Genomic DNA, 27,048 nt, shown 5'->3' with positions numbered 1-27,048 from the left:
ATGCCCCCCCCCCTTCTAGCTTAATGTCCCCCCTTTCCTTCCAGCTCTATCCCCCCATCTTCCTTCCAGCCCCATGCCCCCCCCCCCCCTTCCAGCTCCATTTCTCTCCACCCATCTTCCTTCTAGCTCCATGCCCCCAACCCCCCCCCCCCCCCCATCCAGCTCCTCTTCCCCCAGACTGAGGGGGGGATTCCATTCACCTCCATTCCTCCACAATGACAGTAATTGGGTGCTATGGATGCAGAATTCATTCCCCGGTGCCCGTTGTGGGGCGGAAGAGAGGGGGTAATGAACCATCTTATTTCACGAACCTGACTCCCCGCCGCCCATTCCACCAACAATAAAGGCGGGGAAATGTTCCGCTCCATTTCCAGTCATCATCGCCCCTGAGCTGCGGTCAGTTCGTTATTCCACCACTAGATGTCAGCGGAGCTCCGCCTCCATCCCTTGTAATGACTGCCATGATGTGATTGGTGTGTAGGGGGCGGGGTGTCTGATGTCCATCGTGTATTGTATACACAGGAATCCATCACTCTCCGCCCTTCACCGCTCAGGGGTTGCTATGGTGACGGTTTTCCCCTCATAAAGCGGCCCCTCACTTGTTGCTATGGGAACGCCGCAATTCTCCCCCGAAGAGATTCCCGGCTCTCGCGGTACCTCCCCCCGCCAGCTCCGGACACCGGCCACACAAAGGGACCGGACACTGGAGGGGAGGAGACACCGTGAGTATACCGACACACTCCGCTCCGGGGTGTCCCCTGTATGGACATAGAGGGCGCATCCGTCCCTGGGGTCCCGACACCATTCACCATCCACAGCTCTATATACATGGCATGGGAGCGACCCCATCACTGCACAACCCCCCTCCATCCCATTGTCACACATTATTGTCAGAGCAAATCCCCGTTCCAGTCTGTGTACACCCCATACACAGCCTGGGGTGGAGGACTACAAGTCCCAGCATTCACCACAAGCCTGCTGGTTGGTGTGTATCCATATTACATAATGACCGCATTTCTTTTATATGTGATCATCAATACAGCAGTGTCTATAGTAACAAGAACCAATAATCAAGAGGTAATAATAGCAATAAATACATATTAATAATACATATAGAATAAAATCACAAATATATAATAACAAATAACACATATATGACTAACAAATACATAATAGATATATAATAATAGATTGTAAGCTCCCGGGAGCAGTGCCCTCCTAATCATCTTGTAACTCCTGTGTAACAATAATAGTATTCATAAATATATAATAATAACAAATAATACATATATAATAACAGTAACAAATTATATATAGTAATAGTAATCAATAATAAATATACATGCTGGTAGGTGAATTGGCTCCGGTCTAAATTGGCCCCAGTATGTGTATGTATGAATGTGAGTTAGGGCCCTTAGATTGTACTCCCCTTGAGGGTTAGGGACTGATGTGAATGTACAATATATATGTAAAGCGCTGTGTAAATTGATGGTGCTATATAAGTACCTGAAATAAATAATAACAACAAGTAATATACAGCGGGGCAAAAAAGTATTTAGTCAGCCACCAATTGTGCAAGTTCTCCCACTTAAAAAGATGAGCGAGGCCTGTAATTGGCATCATAGGTAGACCTCAACTATGAGAGACAAAATGAGAAAAAAAATCCAGACAATCACATTGGCTGATTTGGAAAGAATTTATTTGCAAATTATGGTGGAAAATAAGTATTTGGTCAATATCAAAAGTTCATCTCAATACTTTGTTATATATCCTTTGTTGGCAATGACAGAGGTCAAACGTTTCCTGTAAGTCCTCACAAGGTTGGCACACACTGTTGCAGGTATGTTGGCCCATCCTCCATGCAGATCTCCTCTAGAGCAGTGATGTTTTGGGGCTGTCGCTGGACAACATAGACTTTCAACTCCCTCCAAAGGTCTTCTATGGGGTTGAGATCTGGAGACTGGCTAGGTCACTCCAGGACCTTGAAATGCTTCTTACGAAGCCACTCCTTCGTTGCCCGGGTGGTATGTTTGGGATCATTGTCATGTTGGAAGACCCAGCCACGTTTCATCTTCAATGCCCTTGCTGATGGAAGGAGGATTGCACTCAAAATCTCACGACACATGGCCCCATTCATTCTGTCCTGTACATGGATCAGTCATCCTGGTCCCTTTGCGGAGAAACAGCCCCAACGCTTATGTTGCCACCCCCATGCTTCACAGTAGGTATGGTGGTCTTTGGATGCAACTCAGCATTCTCTCTCCTCCAAACACAACGAGTTATGTTTCTACCAAACAGTTCTATTTTGGTTTCATCTGACCATATGACATTCTCCCAATCCTCTTCTGGATCATCCAAATGTTCTCTAGCAAACTTCAGACGGGCCCGGACATGTACTGGCTTAAGCAGGGGGACACGTCTGGCACTGCAGGATCCCTGGCGGCGTAGTTTGTTACTGATGGTAGTCTTTGTTACGTTGGTCCCAGCTCTCTGCAGGTCATTCACTAGGTCCCCCCGTGTGGTCCTGGGATTTTTGCTCACCGTTCTTGTGATCATTTTGACCCCACGGGGTGAGATCTTGCGTGGAGCCCCAGATTGAGGGAGATTATCAGTGGTCTTGTATGTCTTCCATTTTCTAATTATTGCTCCCACAGTTGATTTGTTCACACCAAGCTGCTTGCCTATTGCAGATTCAGTCTTCCCAGCCTGGTGCAAGGCCTACAATTTTGATTCTGGTGTCGTTCGACAGCTCTTTGGTCTTCACCATAGTGGAGTTTGGAGTGTGACTGTTTGAGGTTGTGGACAGGTGTCTTTTATACTGATAACAAGTTCAAACAGGTGCCATTGATACAGGTAATGAGTGCAGGACAGAGGAGCCTCTTAAAGAAGAAGGTACAGGTCTGTGAGAGCCAGAAATCTTGCTTGTTTGTAGGTGACCAAATACTTATTTTCCACCATAATTTGCAAATAAATTCTTTCCAAATCAGCCAATGTGATTGTCTGGATTTTTTTTCTCATTTTGTCTCTCATAGTTGAGGTCTACCTATGATGCCAATTACAGGCCTCTCTCATCTTTTTAAGTGGGAGAACTTGCACAATTGGTGGCTGACTAAATACTTTTTTGCCCCACTGTGTATATATATATATATATATAATTATTGTAAATGATATATAGCAATAGTAATTAATAAATATGTAATAACAACGAATAATACATACAGTCAGGTCCATAAATATCGGGACATGGACACAATTCTAACATTTTTGGCTCCATACACCACTGCAATGATTTTGAAATGAAACGAACAAGATGTGCTTTAACTGCAGACTGTCAGCTTTAATTTGAAGGTATTTACATCCAAATCAGGTGAACGGTGTAGGAAATACAACAGTTTGCATATGTGCCTCCCACTTGTTATGGGACCAAAAGTAATGGGACAATTGGCTTCTCAGCTGTTCCATGGCCAGGTGTGTGTTATTCCCTCATTATCCCAATTACAATGAGCAGATAAAAGGTCCAGGGTTCATTTCAAGTGTGCTATTTGCATTTTGAATCTGTTGCTGTCAACTCTCAAGATGAGATCCAAAGAACTGTCACTATCTGTGAAGCAAGCCATCATTAGGCTGAAAAAACAAAACAAACCCATCAGAGAGATAGCAAAAACATTAGGCGTGGCCAAAACAACTGTTTGGAACATTCTTAAAAAGAAGGAACGCACCGGTGAGCTCAGCAACACCAAAAGACCCGAAAGACCACGGAAAACAACTGTGGTGGATGACCGAAGAATTCTTTCCCTGGTGAAGAAAACACCCTTCACAACAGTTGGCCAGATCAAGAACACTCTCCAGGAGGTAGGTGTATGTGTGTCAAAGTCAACAATCAAGAGAAGACTTCACCAGAGTGAATACAGAGGGTTCACCACAAGATGGAAACCATTGGTGAGCCTCAAAAACAGGAAGGCCAGATTAAAGTTTGCCAAACGACATCTAAAAAAGCCTTCACAGTTCTGGAACAACATCCTATGGACAGATGAGACCAAGATCAACTTGTACCAGAGTGATGGGAAGAGAAGAGTATGGAGAAGGAAAGGAACTGCTCATGATCCTAAGCATACCACCTCATCAGTGAAGCATGGTGGTGGTAGTGTCATGGCGTGGGCATGTATGGCTGCCAATGGAACTGCTTCTCTTGTATTTATTGATGATGTGACTGCTGACAAAAGCAGCAGGATGAATTCTGAAGTGTTTTGGGCAATATTATCTGCTCATATTCAGCCAAATGCTTCAGAACTCATTGGGCGCCGCTTCACAGTGCAGATGGACAATGACCCAAAGCATACTGCAAAAGCAACCAAAGAGTTTTTTAAGGGAAAGAAGTGGAATGTTATGCAATGGCCAAGTCAATCACCTGACCTAAATCTGATTGAGCATGCATGTCACTTGCTGAAGACAAAACTGAAGGGAAAATGCCCCAAGAACAAGCAGGAACTGAAGACAGTTGCAGTAGAGGCCTGGCAGAGCATCACCAGGGATGAAACCCAGCGTCTGGTGATGTCTATGCGTTCCAGACTTCAGGCTGTAATTGACTGCAAAGGATTTGCAACCAAGTATTAAAAAGTGAAAGTTTGATTTATGATTATTATTCTGTCCCATTACTTTTGGTCCCTTAACAAGTGGGAGGCACATATGCAAACTGTTGTAATTCCTACACAGTTCACCTGATTTGGATGTAAATACCTTCAAATTAAAGCTGACAGTCTGCAGTTAAAGCACATCTTGTTCGTTTCATTTCAAATCCATTGTGGTGGTGTATAGAGCCAAAAATGTTAGAATTGTGTCAATGTCCCAATATTTATGGACCTCACTGTATATAATAATAAATATATGATAACTGTAACAAATATATATATCAATAGTAATCAATAATAATAACGAATAATAAGTATATAATAACAGTAACAAATGATATATAAAGCTAATGTATAGTGTTGCGCTGCGGCAAAAACATTAGACATAAGACACATAACATGAAGTCTAAAAACACATATGTGAAGCTACAACGTAAAAGTCCAAAAAGAAGAAAACATAGGAGAAAACTCTTCAGCAAATCTGGATGGATAGAGCCAAATTTATACTGGAGAGTGAACCCGCAATCCTGGTGCTGCAAGTCTTTAAATGGTGTGCATCACCACGGTGAACATATAGTATAGGTGGACCCCCACCTTCATGTATGGACCCGTATAAGAAACAGGTCAACCAGGCATCTCCCCTCCTAATGGGGGTAAAACAAAGATCTCTCTTCTATGGATAATCCTCCCCTCATATATAGCCACTATATCCTCCGAAAGGACCTTTTGGCGGTATAGCTGACTCTGTAGGTGGAACTCAACAGCCATATAAAGCGACCATAGTGCAGCACCATTATTAAAACCTCATTAAAGTTTATTAAAATACACTCTCATGGTAACCGTAATAAAAACTGCAGTGTGATAATAGTGATGAAGCTGTACAATACACCGAGCAGTGTCTCCTACTGTGCTAACGGTGCTCCAGCTCTGACATTATCTGGCTCCTCCCCACGCGTATCGTCACGCATCATGTGACTTCATCAGGGTTCTCACTTTCTTATAAATTATATATATATCAATAGTAATATATAATAATGAATAATACATATATAATAACAGTAACAACAGTAACACATTTTATACACATATATATATATATATATATATATATATATATATCAATAGTAATCAATAAGAAATATATATAATAATAATGAATAATATATAATAACAGTAACAAATTATATATATATATCAATAGTAATCAATAACAAGTATATATAATAATAACAAATAATATATAATAACAGTAACAAATTATATATTATTATACAGTGTTTATATAGCACCAAAAAGTTTGCTCAGTGCTGTACAATATAGTGGGGGACAGTACCAAAACAATATACGAGAGGTTCGAGAGCCCTACTCTTTCGAGCTTACAATCTAGGATATCAATAGTAATCAATAACAAATATATATAATAATAACAAATAATATATATTAACAGTAACAAATTATATATATCAATAGTAATCAATAAGAAATATATATAATAATAATGAATAATATATAATAACAGTAACAAATTATATATATATCAATAGTAATCAATAACAAATATATATATAATAATAATGAATAATATATAATAACAGTAACAAATTATATATTATTATATTATTATACAGTGTTTATATAGCGCCAAAAAGTTTGCTCAGTGCTGTACAATATAGTGGGGGACAGTATATGAGACAATACAGTAACAAAACAATATACGAGAGGTTCGAGGGCCCTGCTCTTTCGAGCTTACAATCTAGGATATCAATAGTAATCAATAACAAATATATATAATAATAACAAATAATATATAATAACAGTAACAAATTATATATATCAATAGTAATCAATAAGAAATATATATAATAATAACGAATAATATATAACAGTAACAAATTATATATATCAATAGTGATCAATAACAAATATATATATAATAATAATGAATAATATATAATAACAGTAACAAATTATATATTATTATATTATTATACAGTATTTATATAGCACCAAAAAGTTTGCTCAGCGCTGTACAATATAGTGGGGGACAATATATGAGACAATACAGTAACAAAACAATATACGAGAGGTTCGAGGGCCCTGCTCTTTCGAGCTTACAATCTAGGATATCAATAATAATCAATAACAAGTATATATAATAATAACAAATAATATATAATAACAGTAACAAATTATATATATCAATAGTGATCAATAATAAATATACCGTATTTTCCGGCGTATAAGGCAACTTTTTAACCCATGAAAATCTTCTGAAAAGTCGGGGGTCGTCTTATACGCCGGTATACGGCGAGGCGGTGTCAGGGCGGCACTTTTTCGGGGGGCGGCGCGGTGCCGCCTCCCCCCTTCCACCGGAGGAGACACTAAGTACAGGGGCGGGCAGGGGGCTGCTGTTTCTTACCTGGCTCCGGTCCCGGTCCCACGTCGATCCGGTCCAGGAAGAGCAGCTGCTCCTTCATTCTGTTCAGCCACTCGATGTCCGCGCGGTCGCTCGGCTCCGCCTCCTCACCGGTGATTGGGCGCCAGAACTGTAGCTCAGGAAAGGCACACAGGCGGCCAATCTCCGGCAAGGAGGCGGAGCCGAGCCGCCCCGCTAAAATCAAGTGAGAGAGCGGCCGGTAAGTGTGCAGCAGCACCATGCTGAAACACTATTGGCACTATTCCCCCCCCCCACTGACACCAAAGATGGGGCACTATTCCTCCCCCACTGACACCAACGATGAGGCACTATTCCTCCTCCCCACTGACACCAACGATGGGGCACTATTCCTCCCCCCACTGACCCCAATGATGGGGCACTATTCCTCCCCCCACTAACATCAATGATGGGGCACTATTCCACCCCCCACTGACACCAATGATGGGGCACTATTCCACCCCCCACTGACACCAATGATCGAACACTATTCCTTCGCCCATTGACGCCAATGATGGGGTACTATTCCTCCCACTGACACCAAAGATGGGGCCCTATTCCTGCTACTGATACCAATGATGGGGCGCAATTCCTGCCACTGATATCAATGATGGGGCGCTATTCCTCCCACTGACACCAGTGATGGGGTGCTATTCCTCCCACTGACACCAATGATGGGGTGCTATTCCTCCCACTGACACCAATGATGGGACACTATTCCTCCCACTGACACCAATGATGGGGCACGATTCTTCCCACTGACACCAATGATGGGGCACTATTCCTCCCACTGACACCAATGATGGGGCCCTATTCCTCCCACTGATACCAATGATGGGACACTATTCCTCCCACTGACACCAATGATGGGGCACGATTCTTCCCACTGACACCAATGATGGGGCACTATTCCTCCCACTGACACCAATGATGGGGCCCTATTCCTCCCACTGATACCAATGATGGGACACTATTCCTCCCACTGACACCAATGATGGGCCACTATTCCTTCCACTGACACTAATGATGGGACACTATTCCTCATACACTGACATTAATGATGGGGCACCATCATTGGTGTCAGCGGGAGGAATAGTGTCCCATCATTGGTATCAGTGGGAGGAATAGTGCCCCATCATTGGTGTCAGTGGGAGGAATAGTGTCCCATCATTGGTATCAGTGGGAGGAATCGTGCCCCATCATTGGTGTCAGTGGGAGGAATAGCACCCCATCATTGGAATACCATACTGAAATACCATACCATATTGAAATCAAATCTGATGTTTTTTTAATTTTTATTTGGTGTGTGTTGGAAGAGGGGTAGTCTTATACGGCGAGTATACCTCAAACCCTATATTTTAACAGGAAAAGTAGGGGGTCGTCTTATACGCCGGAAAATACGGTATATAATAATAACTAATATAATATAAAGCAGTAATAAGCACAATTAGCAGTGAGCCGCCCACATTCATTTAGTTGTTTTGGTGATTGATTAATAGGCGATATGCATTTATGTTGGTTCTCGGCGGGAGGGCCTTAATGCCAAGAGGCCGCATATACGTGTACCAGAATGTAAACAGAGCTGTGTTGAGATTGTGCGACCTGCACGTTCCCGGAACAGTTACCGACGGCTAATGGAAAGCTCCCGATCTCTACTTGTGATCAGGAGCTTTCCAATCATGTAACCCCTGTGACAGCCAATCACTGCAGTCACATGATCAGAAACCCCACCCCTGCCTCCTGGCATCAGAAACCTCTTAAAGGGCCAGGAGGTGCCGGAGTTAAGGGGTTAAAACCAGTCAAAGAATATACAGTGGATATAAAAAGTCTACACACCCCTGTTAAAATGACAGGTTTCCGTGATGTAAAAATAATGAGACAAAGATAAATCATTTCAGAACTTTTCCCACCTTTAATGTAACCTATACACTATACAACTCAGTTGAACAACAAACTGAAATCTTTTAGGTGAAGGGAAGTAAAAATAAAATCCTAAAATAATATTGTTGCATAAGTGTGCACACCCTTAAACTAATACTTTGTTGAAGCACCTTTTGATTTTATTCCAGCACTCAGTCTTTTTGGGTATGAGTCTATCAGCCTGGCACATCTTGACTTGGCAATATTTGCCCACTCTTCCTTGCAAAAACACTCCAAATCTGTCAGAATGCGGGGGCATTTCCTGTGCACAGCCCTCTTCAGATCACCCCACAGATTTTCCATTGGATTCAGGTCTGGGCTCTGGCTGGGCCATTCCAAGACTTTAATCTTCTTCTGGTGAAGTCATTCTTTTGTTGATTTGGATGTATGCTTTGGGTCATTGTCATGCTGAAAGATGAAGTTCCTCTTCATGTTCAGCTTTCTAGCAGAAGCTTGAAGGTTTTGTACCAATATTGACTGGTATTTGGAACTGTTCATAATTCCCTCTACTTTGACTAAGACCCCAGTTCCAGCTGAAGAAAAACAGCCCCAAAGCATGATGCTGCCTCCACCATGCTTCACTGTGGGTATGGTGTTCTTTTGGTGATGTGCAGTGTTGTTTTTGCGTCAAACATATGTTTTGGAATTATGGCCAAAAACTTCAACCTTGGTCTCATCAGACCATAACACATTTTCCCACATGCTTTTGGGAGACTTCAGTTGTGTTTTTGGAAAATTTAGCCGGGGTTGGATGTTTTTCTTCATAAGAAAAGGCTTCCGTCTTGCCACTCTACCCCATAGCCCAGACATATGAAGAAACCGTGAGATTGTTGTCACATGTACCACACAGCCAGTACTTGCCAGATATTCCTGCAGCTCCTTTAATGTTGCTGTAGGCCTCTTGGCAGCGTCCCAGACCAGTTTTCTTCTCGTCTTTTCATCAGTTTTGGAGGGACGTCCAGTTCTTGGTAATGTCACTGTTGCACCATATTTTCTCCTCTTGATGATGACTGTCTTCACTGTGTTCCATGGTATATCTAATGCCTTGGAAATTCTTTTGTACCCTTCTCCTGACTGATACCTTTTAACAATGAGATCCCTCTGATGCTTTGGAAGCTCTCTATGGACCATGGCTTTTGCTGTAGGATGCGACTAAGAAAATGTCAGGAAAGACCTACTAAAACAGCTGAACTTTATTTGGGGTTAATCAGAGGCACTTTAAATGATGGCAGGTGTGTACTAACTCCTATTTAACATATTTTGATTGTGATTGCTTAATTCTGAACACAGCTACATCCCCAGTTATAAGAGGGTGTGCACACTTATGCAACCACATTATTTTAGTTTTTTAATATTTACTTCCCCCCCTAAAAGATTTCAGTTTGGTTTTCAATTGAGTTGTACAGTTTATAGGTTACATTAAAGGTGGAAAAAGTTCTGAAATTATATATCTTTGTCTCATTTTTACATCACAGAAACCTGATATTTTAACAGGGGTGTGTAGATTTTTTATATCCACTGTAGCTGTACAGTGTTTACAGGGCTAAAATGGGACATCACCACTTCTGATGCTTTGCAACTGTACCGTAAAGGCATTTTCTGTGCATTTCCAGTGCACTTGTGGTGCATCTGTTCAACAGAAGTGAATGGAGGCAGGTGCAAAGCATCAATGTCTGCTGAACTGCAGGCAGCACTGTTTTTGCCTTGGTGCAATGTGAGGCAACACTAACACTGCAGTGTGTACACCTCCATCCACTCCCTATTTGACCAATTTAGAGTGGTGTATTTTCAGAAAGTACTAAAAATTTGATCCAACCTCCCATTTTCAACGCTTGTGTGACAGAGACCCAGCTCAGAAAAGTCCCTTCTATTGCTCTCAGCCTTCTACAATCTCCAAATTCCATTTTTTGCTGCTTTGAGCGACTTCTTGTTAGAGGGTGGCTACATTTGTTCTCCATGGATGCACTGTATGTACCAGGGGTGGACTGACAACTTATGGGGCCTCCGGGCAATAGGGGATCATGGGTCCCCTGTGTCCTTGCCCAAACTCAAAAAAGCCTATGAAAAAGGTACCAGGGGCATCTCATGGGGCCCCCTACTGACCCCGGGCCCTCGGGCAGTGCCCGAGTTTCCAAATGGTCAGTCTGCCCATGGTATGAACAAATGTAGCCACCTTCACTCCTGAGATGGACTAGGGAATATGGGCTGTGTAGTGTTCATAGAGCAGTGTAAATGACTGTAACTAACATGCATTGCTCCTTCCAAATACATAGAAGTGAGGGGAAAAGGAAAAGGTCCGGAACACAGGGGGGATGTTACATGCATACAGTACAGTGCTTCCCTTCTGGAGGAAGTGACAGTCTGAAGGCTTATATATGTACGTTTTATACGAGCCTATGAAAATACAGCAACTAAAACGCAGGATTTTACTAGCAGAAGCCTGCGCCCTCCATTGCTAGGACGCAGGAGGCTCTTGTATTCACCGGATGACATTTATACACTGTACACATATTAATGTTAGCACAAATGTTTACATGCACACAGTGGAAATAATGTTCTGAATACAGGACCTCAGATGCAGATTTTTTAATTGTTTGGGTTTTTAGGGATCACAACACAATGTAAGATCAGGGGCGGACTGACCATTTGGAAACTCGGGCACTACCCGAGGGCCCGGGGTCAGTAGGGGGCCCCATGAGATGCCCCTGGTACCTTTTTCATAGGCTTTTTTGAGTTTTGGCAAGGACACAGGGGCCCCATGATCCCTTATTGCCCGGGGGCCCCATGAGTTGTCAGCCCGCCCCTGTGTAAGATTACTGATCTTCATGTGCCTTTGTGGATTGTCTATAGAAAACATCAAACCTGCGCTCAGAGCCGTAAATGCCACATGCATGAGGCCTAATGAGGACAACATACTCCATCATTATCAGCAGAATAGATCTGATTGTCTCCATCTGCCCAATTATCAGAGAGTAGGATGAAGTATCTTCTCTGTGTGTGCCTTGCATTATAGCTTCACAAGGAGGAACACACAGCCTGCTGACCTCTGCCGTGTCCTCTGCGCCTTTCTAGTGGAATCTCTAATGACTGCATTCTGCTTGAAAAGTCTGCCAGTCCTATAGTGACTAGTTGCCAGCTACTCATGTGGAACTCATGTGTTCCTCTAGCTCTTGATTTTTATGTTTGTTAATTATTTCTAGGTGTAATCTGTGCCGCTCTGACTTAGAACAATGGCAACGCCAGCAGCAGTGAACCCCAGCGGTGAGTACATATAACATTTCCTTTAAAGCTATCATTTATCTAAATGTTGCTTTTTACCAGCCCAGAGATGATGACAATGTAATGGTGAGCCTTCGTCATCACATTTGTGATAGTTTACTAAATATTGTGGTTTGGTAGACTGTGGGTGGTGGGGACTCTCGCAGTGAAGGATGTTTACTGGAGCCGAGCAATGCTGGGTTGTAGTAAATGAATGCTTTTCCAGTGTTTTTATAAAGGGGTATAGGATTTCCTATCATTTTATGGGGTAATCATAATAAACCACTTTAATAGAGGGCCTGTAGATCAGGATATAATGCAAAGTTGACAGTGAAAACTCTTGGCAGGTTTAAAACTTTTATTTTTTTTTTATTTATGGAATACATTTTTATTAGTGCTTTAACCTCCCTAGCGGTCTGATTATGTCAGTATTTCTGTGCTGAAAGCAGTACATTTTTTTGCATGGAAATATGTATTTTTTTTATTGTGGGACTGTCATTTGTAGGAATAACTCACTGAAATCTGTCCGAACAAGAATCTAGTAAATTTGAATCACGAAATCATAAATTATAATTTAATAAATAATCATAAAAAATAATATAATAATAAATTTAATTCAATAATATAATCAAACCAAAAACACTGAAATTTGAAATATAGCGCCAAGTTCGCACATCACTGAGCTTAGTCACAAAATCGTTTTCAGTGTTTGATGATGAATTTCCCCACGAATCATTATCACTCAATTCTGCAAGTGGTTCTGATTTACTATCGCTGTTCTCTAGCTGGTCTAAAACCGCTTTTGACCTAAAGGGACGCTTTTTGGATGCCATGGACGTTTCTCAGTTTCCAGGCAGAAAGAACGGTAAAAATGCAGGCAGGGCACAGGACAAAGCACTCGGGACAAAATGTATGTGAAATGGTTTGATACAGGAATGTTATACTATGTGATTTTAGTGTATCTAGTGAATGTCACTTTTTGACATTTTTAAATTTCCTGCCAGTTCCGTCCCCCGTACGTCCCGACGTCGCAGGGAATGGAACCCAGAAGACGGATGCCGGCATCGGCCGGAGGACATTACAGGGGACACTGCAGGAGGGACATCGCAGAAGTGAAGGACAAGTTAAGTGAAGAAGAGATCCCGGAGCAGCGCTGCAGGGTATTCCCGAGTGTAGCTCGAGGTTACTGCTTGTGGTGCTGAAACTTTACCCCGAGCTACACTCGGGAATACTGCCAGGGAGGTTAAAGTAGAAGTATGACCAAAGCTATTTTGGCATTACTTCTTCTGTAGGTCTTGGGAGTGCACTTGGTTCTGCATTCCTGTGACCCACTTTCTGCTGGCAGTGAACTAAAGTCCACTGTCAGCTGACTTCACAGAGGCACTCCAGGCTCTGAAAAGATGTCGGCCATATCGTTGGGATCCACCTAGATGCCTGGACCAGTGGCTGGATCAGCCTCTCTGCTATCCGCAAAGAGCCTGACTGAGCACCTTCCACCCTCCACAGTCCAGCACTCCAGTAAGCACTGGGGGAGGGGGGGCAGAGCAAAGATCTGGAGACTGACTGTCACCACTCTGCTCAGAATGGAGGGAAAAACTGAGAGATCAGCAGTGTTTGACCACTCAGTTCTCACTGCAAAGCTGGTGGGAGACAGATGAAGCATCAACCTAGGTGAGTATAAATGTTTGTTGTTTAAATGTCCATACTTCACTTTTAACATGGTTAACAGATAAGAAACCATCAATTTTTTTAACCTAAACCCCCACCCCACCCAACGATGGGCGTACAAAATACAATCACAAGCTGGTAGGACATAACACAAATAATCAGAGTTCTGCAAGTACATGTGTTTTGCATTAAATCCACAATACAAACAGATATCTGATAAGGAAAATTGTAGCACTTAATAGACACACGTTAGTAATGATATGACACCATACACCATAACTAAATGGAGTTTGGAAGATATGTTGAGAAGCTGTTTCCACACCCACACTCCGATTAGATGCTATCACCCCAGCGGGCAGTGTATGTACAGGGCCAGCACTAACATGTGATTGGTGCATGTGAGTTACCACAATTAGCTGCAGGAGCTTGCAGCCTCCTATTGCTTTCAATGGGGCTGCCTCCTTCATGCAAATTGGTGACCTCTACTGGGATTCTTGCATCCATTTAGAGCGGGGATGCATTTGCAGGTGTGAATGCACCTTTAGTGTCAGAATGTCCTGATAGAGAAGGTTAAATATCTCAATGTCGAGGTCTAAGTTCAACAGCTAAGGAGAACAGCTCTTTATTCAATATGGCTGTTTAATGTTAGGAGAACAGTCTATCCATTATCAGAGCTATCAGGGCTTAGCCCGGGGTATTAGGCCAACCATTCCATAGTTTACCAAACTTGGCTGGGCAGCCTCGTCTGGCGCATGTCAGTTTTTCTCTTATCAGGATTTTATTAACTGTTTTGATCCAACCTGAGCGGCTGGGAGGAGATAAGGCCGTCCACCTCTGCGAAACAAGTTTAAGCACCAAGAAAAGACTTAGATTGACAATTTTTTTATGTTTTGGCTAGAGTGGGGAAAGGGAAGGGAGCCCTCCATCAAGCTTTTGATTTTGTCTGTGTTCCCACTGGGGAGATTCATCACTATGTTCATCCTGATGACTACAACAAAGGGGAAGGGGAATCTTCCAATGAGTACACCTGTTCCAGGGACCTAAGAGGGGAACTCCTCATACTTTGGGAGATTTCCTCTAATGTCCTGTTGCACAGGACAGGAAGTGGAGGAAATTTTCCACAATGTTTCACATACAGCAAAAAAATAAACTTGAAGGGGAATTAACTCTTGCCTACTTTACCCAAAAGAAAGAGTTTTGGTTATACATACACTCACCAGCCACTCTATAAGGTACACCTGTTAAATTGCTTGGTAACACAAACTGCTAATCAGCCAATCACATGGCAGTAGCTCAATGCATTTAGGCATCTAGATGTGGTGAAGACAACTTGCTGAAGTTCAAACCGAGCATCAGAATGGAAAAGAAAGGGTATTTAAGTGACTTTGAACGTGGCATGATTGTTGGTACCAGACAGGCTGATCTGGGTATTTCAAAAATTTCTGATCTACTGGGATTTTCACACACAACCATCTCTAGGGTTTATAGAGAATTGTCCGAAAAGAGAGCAGCAGTTGTATGGAGGAAAATGCCTTGATGTCAGAGGTCAGAGGTGTCATGATCGTGGCATCAGACCCCAGACCTTCTCACCAAACTCGTGACCAACCGGCCGATCTAAAACCGCGATGTGACATGCATAACAATGCCACACCCAGCTGCACCCTACACAGCGATTTTCCAGCTAATTGTCAACCGATCGATGTGCCGCCAGCCTGAGCGATTGTTACTGGGTCGGGTTAATTATGCAACTAACCCTTCACTGCCACCACCCCTTTTTGTACAGAGAAAGGGGAAACTCTCTTTATCAAATATACACTGTAATGGTTGAAAAGTCGTCTGTCCAATACGGTTACCGCAGGCCGATTGGGCAGAGGATTAAACAAACACAGTAGCATCTCTTTAGAGGCAGGAATTCGTAAATTTCAATTATGCGCTTTAGAAACAGTTTAACACTTTCAGAAAGAAAGATTTATTACTAAAAGAGTCAAACATGTGCAATAAAATATTTACAGAAAAAGATGTAACTAAGATATATATATATACACACAAAGAACCATAACACAGCAAAGAGATAATAGGAAGGAAGTTAAAGGGTTAAGTTACTTGCCATTTAAGCCTTTGCTATAAGCAGATCCAAGTTGCAGAGCAGAATGGTGCTTTGATCTCCTGCTGTTATGATGAAAAAAATGGGAAAAGTCTTCAGCTTTACTTTTTAGGCCTGCTAGCCTGTGTTTTAAAGTCCCCCAGCAGGGGGGTGGCTCTGAGTAACTGACCAATACTCTGATTAGGGAGGGATTGTCGGGCGGACTCTGAATTAGAACCAACATCTTCATAATCCATGATATGAAACATAGGGGACAAACTGACTTGAGGAATGTTCATTTAATTCTGTCACCTACGTGCTAGGTTTTATGAGGTTACAATCTCTTTCAATTCCTGGGAAAAGCTGCCTTATCTCGGTTACGAATTGAGAAATTACACATGTTCTTGGGCAGCTAGGCTCTGTCTCTCTGGGGGGGGCTTTGTAGCTCTGGGCCCCCTGCTGCTCTACCTGCCAGTGACACTTTTAACACACACTCACATCTGTCACTGTGCCTCTCAGGAAGGGAGGGGGAAGGAGAATGAGAAATGAGAGACACAATATATACTCCGTACCTAGATGGAGGTGCCTACAAAATGGTTGAACTGTGTACTTTGCTGTGTTTTGCGCAGTTTTTGCGACAAGAGGAGAATGGGCAGACTGGTTGCTGTTACATTCACATGATAGGGTCAGAATTTGGCATAAGCAACATAAAAGTATGGATCCATCGTGCCTTGTATCAACGGTTCAGGCTGGTGGTGTAATAGTGTGGGGAATATTTTATTGGCACTAGCAAGATGTAGCTAATAAAGTGGTCAGCGATTGTACATTTCAACGATGAATTCCAGGTATGAATATTTTATACATAGCTATATTGGTCCAGCTTATATACCATTCCTGGCCTATGTCCCTGGAAGCTGGAAATCTCCATTTGCTTCAAGATCCCGCACTTAGTGGCCAGCCTGATCACAGAAGGTTAGCGGCTCAGCACTGGCGTCATTCAGAGAATGCTTTGCGTATTCTGAATGAAATACAAAGTTTTCTGATTGGATGAGGTAGAGAACGTGATGTCACCACCTCAATCAGAGAATGTTCTACATTATTTTGAAAATGTAAAGCATTCTCTGAATTGCGTCCGTGCCAATTGGCCAATCACCTATGTTCACAATGCATCAGGCTAGCTCAGGGGTCTGCAACCTTTAAGACATAAAGAGCCACTTGGACCCGTTTCCGAGAGGGAAAAAAAGACTGGGAGCCGCAAAACCATTGCAACATTTAAAACAAATCCGACACTGCATATATTGCAAAAAGCGCTCTGGTCATGAAGGGGGTTTAAGGGCCCAGTAAGCAAAGGGTTAATCAGGGCCACAGTGTATCGTCATAATCACAATTATAGCCTTAGGTCAGTGGTGGGCAACCTTTTCAACTGAGCCAAATCTCGCCAAAACCACGATTAAAATTTATTTTGAGAGCCACATTTTTAAAACTGAAAATACATCCCCCATATAGTAATTCATCCCCCATAGTAATTCATCCTCCATAGTAATTCATCCCCCCTATAGTAATTCATCCCCCTATAGTAATTCATCCCCCCTATAGTAATTCATCCCCCATATAGTAATTCATCCCCCCTATAGTAATTCATCCCCCCTATAGTAATTCATTCCCATATTGTGTCAATTCACTTACCTGTACTCCGCGCGTTCCTCTCGCCATGTTCCCGCGCAGTTCTGGTCTTCAGGGCGGACTGTGAGAGGAGAGGAGTTTGTCACGCTGCCCCGCCTACATCCTGACAGCCAATGTTTGCCACGCTCCGCGGGCCGGATTATAAGGTCCGCCGGGCCGAAGTTTGCCCATTGCTAGGCTAGCTGCAGAGTCCTGACTTTTGGGGCGGCCGCCCGAGAGGAGGGAGGGGAGCGGGCGCCTGGCACACAGAAGAGCTGCATTAACCTCCCTGGCGGTATGATTCCTTCCGATTTTTTGTGCTGAAAGCGGTACCATTTTTTCGCATGGAAATAGTTTTTTATTGTAGGCTGTAATTTTTAGGAAAATTTCCCCACAAATCATTATCACTCAATTCTGCAAGTGGTTCTGATTTACTATCGCTGTTCTCTAGCCGGTCTAAAACCGCTTTTGACCTAAAGGGACACTTTTTGGACGCCATGGACTTTTCTAAGTTTCCAGGCAGAAAGAACAGACAAAATGCAGGCAGGGCACAGGACAAAGCACTAGGGACAATATGTATGTGAAATGGGATGAAACAGCAATGTTTTACTATTGAAAATTGAAAAAAAAAAAAAAGAAATTTTTTAAATTTTTAAAATTTCCCGCTGCCGGCGGCGCCCGTACGTCCCGACGTCACGGGGACCGGAACACAGAAGCCGGATGCCGGCATCGGCCGGAGGAGATGGCCGGGGACGCTGCAGGGGACACATCGTGGGAACGAAGGACAAGGTAAGTGCTGCAGGGACCCCCAGAGCAGCGCCGCATGGTAAGCCCGAGTGTAGCTCGTGGTATAGAAATTCTACCACGAGCTACACTCGGGAAAACCGCCAGGGAGGTTAAAAGAGCCGCGGCTTGCCAACCACTGAGCTACGGCAACCCTATTGCCTGTCACCTGGTGGGCAGTGTGCTCCGGAGCCGCAGCAAAGGTGAAAAAGAGCCGCATGCGGCTCTGGAGCCGCGGTTTGCCGACACCCGGGCTAGCTGGTCAGCACAGGACTCAAAAGCAGGTGGAGATCACTGAAGTAGCAGTGTAAAAATATACCATGCCTGGATTTCTCTTCTTTACGGTTAATCTTTCAGTATCATATTGGTACTAAACAGGCTGCAGAATTACCTAGCAGTAATTGCAGATACATTAAAGCGATCCTAAAGGTTAATTTTTTTGGGGGGGAAATAACAAACATGTTATACTTACCTACTGTGTGCAGTGATTTTTCACAGAGCAGCCTGGATCCTCCTCTTCTGGGGTCCCCTGCAGGCTCTCTTGGCCCCTCCCTCCTGTCAGGTGCCCCCACAGCAAGCAGCTTGCTATGGGGGCACCTGCTGCTCCGTGTGTCCATTCACACATGGAGCCGTGGCTTGTCCACCCTCCTCATTGGCTGACTGGCTGTGATTGACAGCAGCGGGAGCCAATCCAATGGCTCCCACTTGCTGTCTCAGTCAATGAGGAGGCAGAGACCCGGGACAGCCAAGGATGTCATTCAAATTACTGTATCGCGATGAGGCTCAGGTACGTATTAATGGGGCTGAGGGCACTGCTGCACACAGAAGGTTTTTTTACCTTCATGCATAGAATGCATGAAGGTAAAAAACCTTCAGCCTTTACAACCACTTTAAAGTGTATGTCATAGCAAAATACAAAAAAAAATAGTTAATCTCTAGATTACATGCACATTTCCCCAAGTTGTATCACCTTAATATGCTGCAGACACAGAAGAATAACTGTTTATGTGCCGGAAATATAGTATGCTATTACTTTCCTCTATGACATGACACCACATCTTTGAAAACCTAAGAAGGTGGTGTCAGCCCTTCCTAGTTCATATTTGATTGATTCCAAAAACACAGACCTTCTGTCATTGCCTCCCCCATCCCTTCATTTACATACCCCCCTTGTACAAAGATAGGGAGCACAGGAAATTATCAGCTTACAGGATTTCTGACAAAATAAGCATGTATTTTTTGCAGAAATAACAAAAGACATTCAGTGGTATATTTAGTAAACCAAAAGGAGCAAATAAGAGAAGCTCATTGTTCGGGTTTACATAACCTTTAAGATGTCTTCTGGAGTGTCTTTGGAACATCAGATCCCAGGGTATTGTAATATAAATGTATAAGTTATAATATATAAATATAATTATATACAGTACATTTTGATACTTGTAGTAGTACATGTTGCTCCCCTTACCCCTTGTAACGTCTTATAAGGCTATCACAGTGCAATCCAGAAGACATCTAAAGTGATCCATTTTAATACTGCAACCTGTTTTGTAGGTTTAGTTTAATAATGAACTTTAGATAAACAGTTAAAACTGAATTATGCATAGTTTCATTGATCCAGTTTGAACCAATGTGAATATGGAATCCCCGTGGAAGCTGGAAATCATTTTAGTAAGACACTGCCACTACAGGGATCCCCACTACTTTCTGGGTCCTGTGGATCCCGAGTGGCTACCCTGCTGCTTAGTGGACACAGGAGGTCACTTGTTCAGCACAGCCGCAGAACACTTCTCAATGAATGCAAAGTGTTCTCAGGTGACATCACTGCCCTGCCTCTCCATCTTGAGTCCAGTCAATGAATGCTTTTAATTCATTGAGGAAATGCAAAGTGTTCTCATAACCAGTTCCCTAACGCGTTATAGCCGAAGGACGGCTACAGTGCGGTTGTCTGGTTCTGGGACGACGTCCATGGACCTCATTCCAGAACACGCCCCCTGCGCGCCCCCAGCGGCACGCACCCGGCGCTGTCGGTGATCGCTTTGTCCTGCGAACACTGCTGATCACGGGATACGGTAAACGGCCAATCACAGTGACCTTTTACCACGTGATCAGCTGTGTCCAATGACACAGCAGATCACCAGGTAAATACTGTTGCCGGTTATTGGCTGCACTTTCCTCACACTGTCACAGCATGAGGAAAGTATTGCCAATAACCGACAATTGTCAGTGAAGTGATCGACACTGATAATCAAGGCACTAATGATCAGTGCCCAGCAGTGCCGCCCACCTGTGCCGCCCTCCTGTGCCCATCAGTGCCACCCACCTGTACCCATCAGTGCCACCCACCTGTGTCCTGCAGTGCCACCCACCTGTACACATCAGTGCCACCCACCTGTGCTCTGCAGTACCACCCACCTGTGCCCTGCAGTGCCACCCACTTGTGCTCAGCAGTGCCACCAACTTGCGCTGCCCAGCAGTGCCGTCCATCAGTGCTTCCCATCAGTGCCACCTATCAGTGCAGCATCATCAGTGCCAGTTTATCAGTGCCGCCTATCAATGCCATCCTATCAATGTCTCCTATCAGTGTCAATCAGTGCTGCCTATCTGTGCCACCTCACCAGTGCCCATCATTGCCGCCTATCAGTGCAGCCTCATCAGCACACATCAGTGAAGGAAAAAAATTACCTGTTTGCAAAATTTTATAATTGAAACAAAGAAAAACTTGTTTTTTTAATTTTTTTGCTCGTTTTTTGTTTATAGCGCAAAAAATAAAACAGCCAGCAGCGATTAAATACCACCAAAAGGTATTTCTATTTGTGTGAAAAAAATGATAAATATTTCATATGGGTACAGTGTCGCATTACCGCGCAGTTGTCATTCAAAGTGTGACAGCGCTGAAAACTGAAAATTGGCCTGGGCAGGAAGGGGGTATAGATGCCCGGTAGGCAAGTGTTAAATGGGTTCCATGCTGGGTAAGTGACCTTCTGTATTCACAATGCATCAGGGTAGCTGCTGTGCATAGGACATGAAAGCTAACCACAATCACTGGAGTAGTGGTGCCTTCTACAGGGATTCCTGGCTTCCAAGGGGAACCCACAGGTATGGCACAATACATACAGTTGCAAGAAAAAGTATGTGAACCCCTTGGGATTACGTGGAGTTTTGCATGAATTGGGCATAAAATGTGCTCTGAACGTCATCTAAGTCACAACAATAGAAGAACACAGTCTGCTGAACATAATACTACACAAACATTAGAAGTTGCCATGGTTTAATTGCACATAACATGTAAACATTCACAGTGCAGGGAGGAAAAAGTATGTGAACCTTTGGACTTAATAACTGGTTGACCCTTCTTTGGCAGCAATAACCTCAACCAAACGTTTCCTGTAGTTGCAGATCAGACCTGCACAACGATCTGGAGTAATTTTGGACCACTCCTCTTCACAAAACTGTTTCAGTGTAGCAATATTCTTGGGATGTCTGGTGTGAATCGCTCTCTCAAGGTCATGCCACAGCATTTCAATCGGGTTGAGGTCATAACTCTGACTGGGCCACTCCAGAAGGCGTATTCTGTGCTGTTGCAGCCATTGTTTTGTTGAATTACTTGTATGCTTTGGGTCATTGTCCTGTTGCATCACCCATCCTCTGTGGAGCTTCAGTTGGCGGACAGATGGTCGTACGTTTTCCTGCAAAATGTCTTGATAAACTCTGGAATTCATTTTCCCATCGATGACAACAATCCGTCCAGGCCCTGAGGCAGCAAAGCTGCCCCAAACCATGATGCTCCCTCCGCCATGTTTTAAAGTGGGGATGAGGTTTTGATGTTGGTGTGCTGTGCCTTTTTTTCTCCACACATAGTGTTGTGTGTTCTTCCCAAACAACTCAATCTTGGTTTCATCTGTCCACAGTATATTTTGCCAGTAGTGCTGTGGAACATCCAGGTGCTCTTTTGCAAACTTCAAACGTGCTGCAATATTCTTTTTGGACAGCAATGGCTTCCTCCGTGGTGTCCTCCCATGTACTCCATTCTTGTTTAATGTTTTCCTTATTGTAGATGTGTCAACAAAAATGTTAGCATGTGCCAGAGATTTCTGTAGGTCTTTAGCTGACACTCTGGGATTCTTCTTTACCTCATGCAGCATTCTGCGCTGTGCTCTTGCAGTCATTTTTACAGGACAACCATGCCTAGGGAGAGTAGTAACAGTGCTAAACTTTCTCCATTTGTAGATAGTCTGTCTTACCATGGACACATGAACATCAGGGCTTTTGGAGATACTTATGTAACCCTTTCCAGCTTCATGCAAGTCAACAATTCTTGATCGTAGGTCTCCTAAGAGCTCTTTTCTGCGAGGCATGGTTCACATCAGACAGTGCTTCTTGAAACCAGTAAACCCAAAACAGGTGTGTGTTTTTTAAGGGCAGGACAGCTGTCAGCAACACATCCAATATCATCACACTGATTGGAGTCAAGGTTGGCTCACTCCTGGCTCCAATTAGCTCTGGGAGAAGTCATTAAGCTAGGGTCTCACATACTTTTTCCTCCCTGCACTGTGAATGTTTACATGTTATGTGCAATTAAACCATGGCAACATCTAATGTTTGTGTAGTATTATGTTCAGCAGACTGTGTTCTTCTATTGTTGTGACTTAGATGACGTTCAGAGCACATTTTTTGCCCAATTCATGCAAAACTCCACGTAATCCCAAGGGGTTCACATACTTTTTCTTGCAACTGTAGTTACATTGGTCCAAACTGGACCAATTTAATTATTTAAAAATTTCCATTACTGGAATTCAGCTTTAAACATGTAGGGGGAGTGTTTTAACTACCAAAGGATTTATTCTGTTTAGGCTACCCAAGGATCTTGGTATCCAGGTCAGATTGTACAGCCAGGTCTTGCTCCTGTCTGTAGACTAAATTGTTGTTAGGCCTTGTTCACAAGGACTTCAGCTTGTATAAGAGCATCCAGCAACTTGGTTAAAGCCCTTAAAGAACTCTTCACTTCCAGTATGGGGAATTTAACCCCAGACATTTATGAAAATTCTGTCTGCCGCTTTGAACAATCAGCTAGCAGGCTTCAGCAGGCTTTCAACAAACTTTAGGTAGTGCAGAAACCCACTGAATTCTGCTAGCAGCTTGTTTAAAGTGGCGACACTTTCAGTAAGATCTCAGTAACTCTGTCATTAGCAGGGGCAGACTGATCATTTGGAAACTCGGGCACTGCCCGAGGGCCCGGGGTCAGTAGGGGGCACCCTGAGATGCCCCTGGTACCTCTTTCATAGGCTTTTTTGAGTTTGGGCAAGGACACAGGGGCCCCATGATCCCCTATTGCCCGGGGGCCCCATGAGTTGTCAGTCCGCCCCTGGTCATTAGGTTAAAAAAAGTAACATCAATACGTTTTTTGTGATTTTGTTTTCACACCCTCATAAAAATAAATGTATAAAATAAACACAGCACTACCTGTGCAGGAGAGGCTTGTACTGCAGCCCATTCTTCTGGTCTTCACTCAACAGCCATTTTACATCTGAGATACTTCCATGTGTGTTGAATGCCTGGTACCCAACTGCATTGCCTGGTCCCTTCCATCACTGCAGGACACAGTAGTCAGAAGAATGTACCACAACATGTGTCAGGGGAGACAGGCATCCCACACTCCCAGGAGTGTCAAATGTGAAGATTCTCCAGGCGGACATAACTCTTGAACAGAACAAAGATTTGAGAACTTGTGTTTGGATAGAAGAGTATAAAGCCTCTTCATTTTAAGGCGATGCTGTGTTAAATGTATTTAACTGTTAACATTTATATAAACCCTAACAGAATGACATTTACTTTGCTAAAGCACAGAGGGGGGATTTACTTACCCCTGTTCACATATCCGCGTTCCTGCAGTCCGTGTTTTGCGCAGGCATGAGAGCCCATTCATTTGAATGGACTCCCGTGCCCCGGGACACATAGGGAAGAAGTCCCTGCACTTCTGAAAACGCAGCCCACACGGGAACCTCGGTTCCCAGTACAGTTGCGATTTCAAGTGCGGGTGGCGTTCCATTAGAATTAATGGCACCCGCCCGTGGGTCCGCATTCCTCTGTGTGGGTGGTGTGGTTGCATGGATTTTTGTGCGGATCCACAGCGGCACCATCCGCACATATGTGAACCTAGCCTAAAACTGGAGTGCAAAATCTGGTGCAGCTCTGCGCAGAAAACCAATCAGCTGCTAGGTTTTGTCAAAAATTAATGGATGTCGCTCCATTTCCTCAAGCTCAACCTCTCCAAAACCGAGCTTCTCGTCTTCCCCCCAGCCCGCGCCCCCCCCCCCATCCTTTCCATCACTACCAACAACACCACCATCAATCCCGCCCAGCAAGCTAAAGTCCTTGGCGTCATTCTGGACTCAAACCTTTCCTTTCAACCACATATCAAATCACTTACAAACACATGCAGGCTCCACCTCCGGAACATCGCCAAGATACGCTCCTTCCTTACCCCAGACACCACTAAACTACTCGTACACTCCCTGATTATCTCACGCCTTGACTACTGCAACTCCCTCCTCACCGGCCTACCCCAGTGCAAACTCTCCCCGCTTCAGACCATCCTGAACTCAGCTGCCAGACTCATCCACCTCACCAGCCGCTCCACCTCTGCCACCCCCCTCTGCCTCTCCCTCCACTGGCTCCCCATTGCCCAACGCATTAAATTCAAATTGCTCACCCTGACCTATAAGGCCATTCACAACACTGCCCCTAACTACCTCACCGAACTGATTCCCAGGTACCACTCTACCCGTACCCTTCGCTCTTCACAGGACCTCCTATCTTGCTCCCTGGTCTCCTCCTCCCACGCATGACGGCAAGACTTCTCCAGGTCCTCCCCCATCCTCTGGAACTCACTACCCCAATCCATCAGACTGTCACCTTCCCTCCTCACCTTCAGGCGCTCCCTGAAAACCCACCTCTTCAGGGAAGCCTACCCCACCCTCACCTAACAGCCGCTGCCCTTCCCTCCTCCTACCACTCCATCCCCCACAGCCGTTTCCTCCTGTGCCTCTACCCCCTCCCTCCTAGATTGTAAGCTCGAAAGAGTAGGGCCCTCTTACCCCTTGTGCACTGTTTGATGTTACTGTTCTGTTTCATGTATTGTCCCCCCCTCTATTGCTGAGCAAACCCTTTGGCGCTATATAAACTCGATAAATAAATAAATAAATAAACAAGCTGAAGAAAGAAGCTGATTGGCTATCATGTACAGCTGCTCCAGATTATGAGTGCTCCTGTTTTAGTAAATCTTCCCCTGTGTGTCATAAACAGCTGCCATTTTGTTTAAATAAATTACCTGTTTTTGTCATCTTTTGATACACTTCAGTGCTGTTGATCTCTTGCTGCCGATGACTGCATGGCTTTTCTCAGGGCGGTTTCCTGGTGGTGAAAACAGTGTACCATGCAGCTGCCACTTGTAGACACCTTTAAAAGCCTGTTTGACAGGGTGACAACACAGGGGCACAATTGTAAGACAGAGACAGCGTGTTGCCACCCCATAACAAGAATTGTAAAAAAAACTCTAGAACCTGTTTTGTAAAACACATCATTCAGTGGGCAAAGATGACCCTAAAGAAGTGGCATGGGTGATGGCAGCAAATGGAGCATAGACAAGATCCTGAATCACTGGAGGATGGTGCATTAGGTAGGAGGTAAGTGTGCTGTAATGTGCGAGTATGCTGAGCAGTTTGCTCTAAACAGCCCCATTAAAAGGCCTATACAGTGGATACCAAAGGTTCTCATGTGGCCCTCTGGTTGGGTACCACAGATCTAAATATTATCGCTAAAATCTCTTAAACGCTTTCATGTTATTGTAATGTGTGTCTAACTATACAGATTTTATTTAAATAGTTGAAGAAATACCTAGTGATTCTGCAATGGAGGTCTTTGTCAGATTTTTCCTATTCAGGGGTGACACCTCTCTCCAAATTGTGCTCGTTGTCACCCTGTCACACATGCCCTTGGTAGAGACTATAAGCTGCTGTGTCAATTCACATTGCACAGGCCTAGTCCATTGTTGTCACTATCAGGAAGCAGTTATGTGAAGCTGGCGCAGGAGCATGTGCATGTAGACAGGAAGTGGCTGAAAGTGACTGAAGGAGATCAGCTGCACTGATATGCTAATATGTGAACAGAAAATATGAGACTTGTCTATGATACACATAGCTTCAGCAAATGTTATCCAGTCAGGGTTCACATCTGAACAATGAGTGAAACAGCAGCAGCATGCCGCTTTCCCTTCAAGTAAGGCTGGCCATACATTATACAATTTTCTTTAGTAAATTGCTTTAGATTCACCAAAAAACATATAATATGAGGTCAAACCTAAAAACACTTTCAATGGTATCCAATTAAGCAGGACCTTGCACTACATAGTTGAAGGTAAATCTAAAGGACATTGGGCAGAAATTGGACTGAAAATTGTATAGTGTATGTCCAGTCTAAGTATGTTCACAGTATGACTGACAGCAAAGTCTTAATTGGCTCAGAGTGTTGGCCTTCCCTTTCCTTGCATCTTTGCAGTTGTGCATGGAATGACAGGATTCTGATATTGAGATTGGTATATACAATGGTTCTTTAAA

General features: G+C 43.8%; 1 protein-coding gene across 2 annotated transcripts in view; it reads left to right on the top strand.

Annotated features, from left to right (window-relative positions):
• The first annotated feature begins 597 nt into the window (after positions 1-597).
• The window catches only part of ARNT2 (aryl hydrocarbon receptor nuclear translocator 2), a 182,129-nt gene continuing 155,678 nt past the window's right edge, over positions 598-27,048 (top strand). For both annotated transcript variants that reach the window (XM_089687644.1, XM_089687642.1), the window contains exons 1-2: positions 598-722; positions 12,183-12,243. In XM_089687644.1, coding sequence (XP_089543770.1) covers positions 12,213-12,243 — 31 coding nt within the window. In that variant the 5' untranslated portion in view covers positions 598-722; positions 12,183-12,212. The remainder of the gene's footprint in view (positions 723-12,182; positions 12,244-27,048) is intronic.

This window comes from Staurois parvus, unplaced genomic scaffold (genome assembly GCF_062004578.1).
Source record: "Staurois parvus isolate SC_StPar_1 unplaced genomic scaffold, SC_StPar_1.0 ptg000432l, whole genome shotgun sequence".
Lineage (NCBI taxonomy): Eukaryota > Metazoa > Chordata > Amphibia > Anura > Ranidae > Staurois > Staurois parvus.
This window is presented reverse-complemented; position numbering and strand designations above follow the sequence as displayed.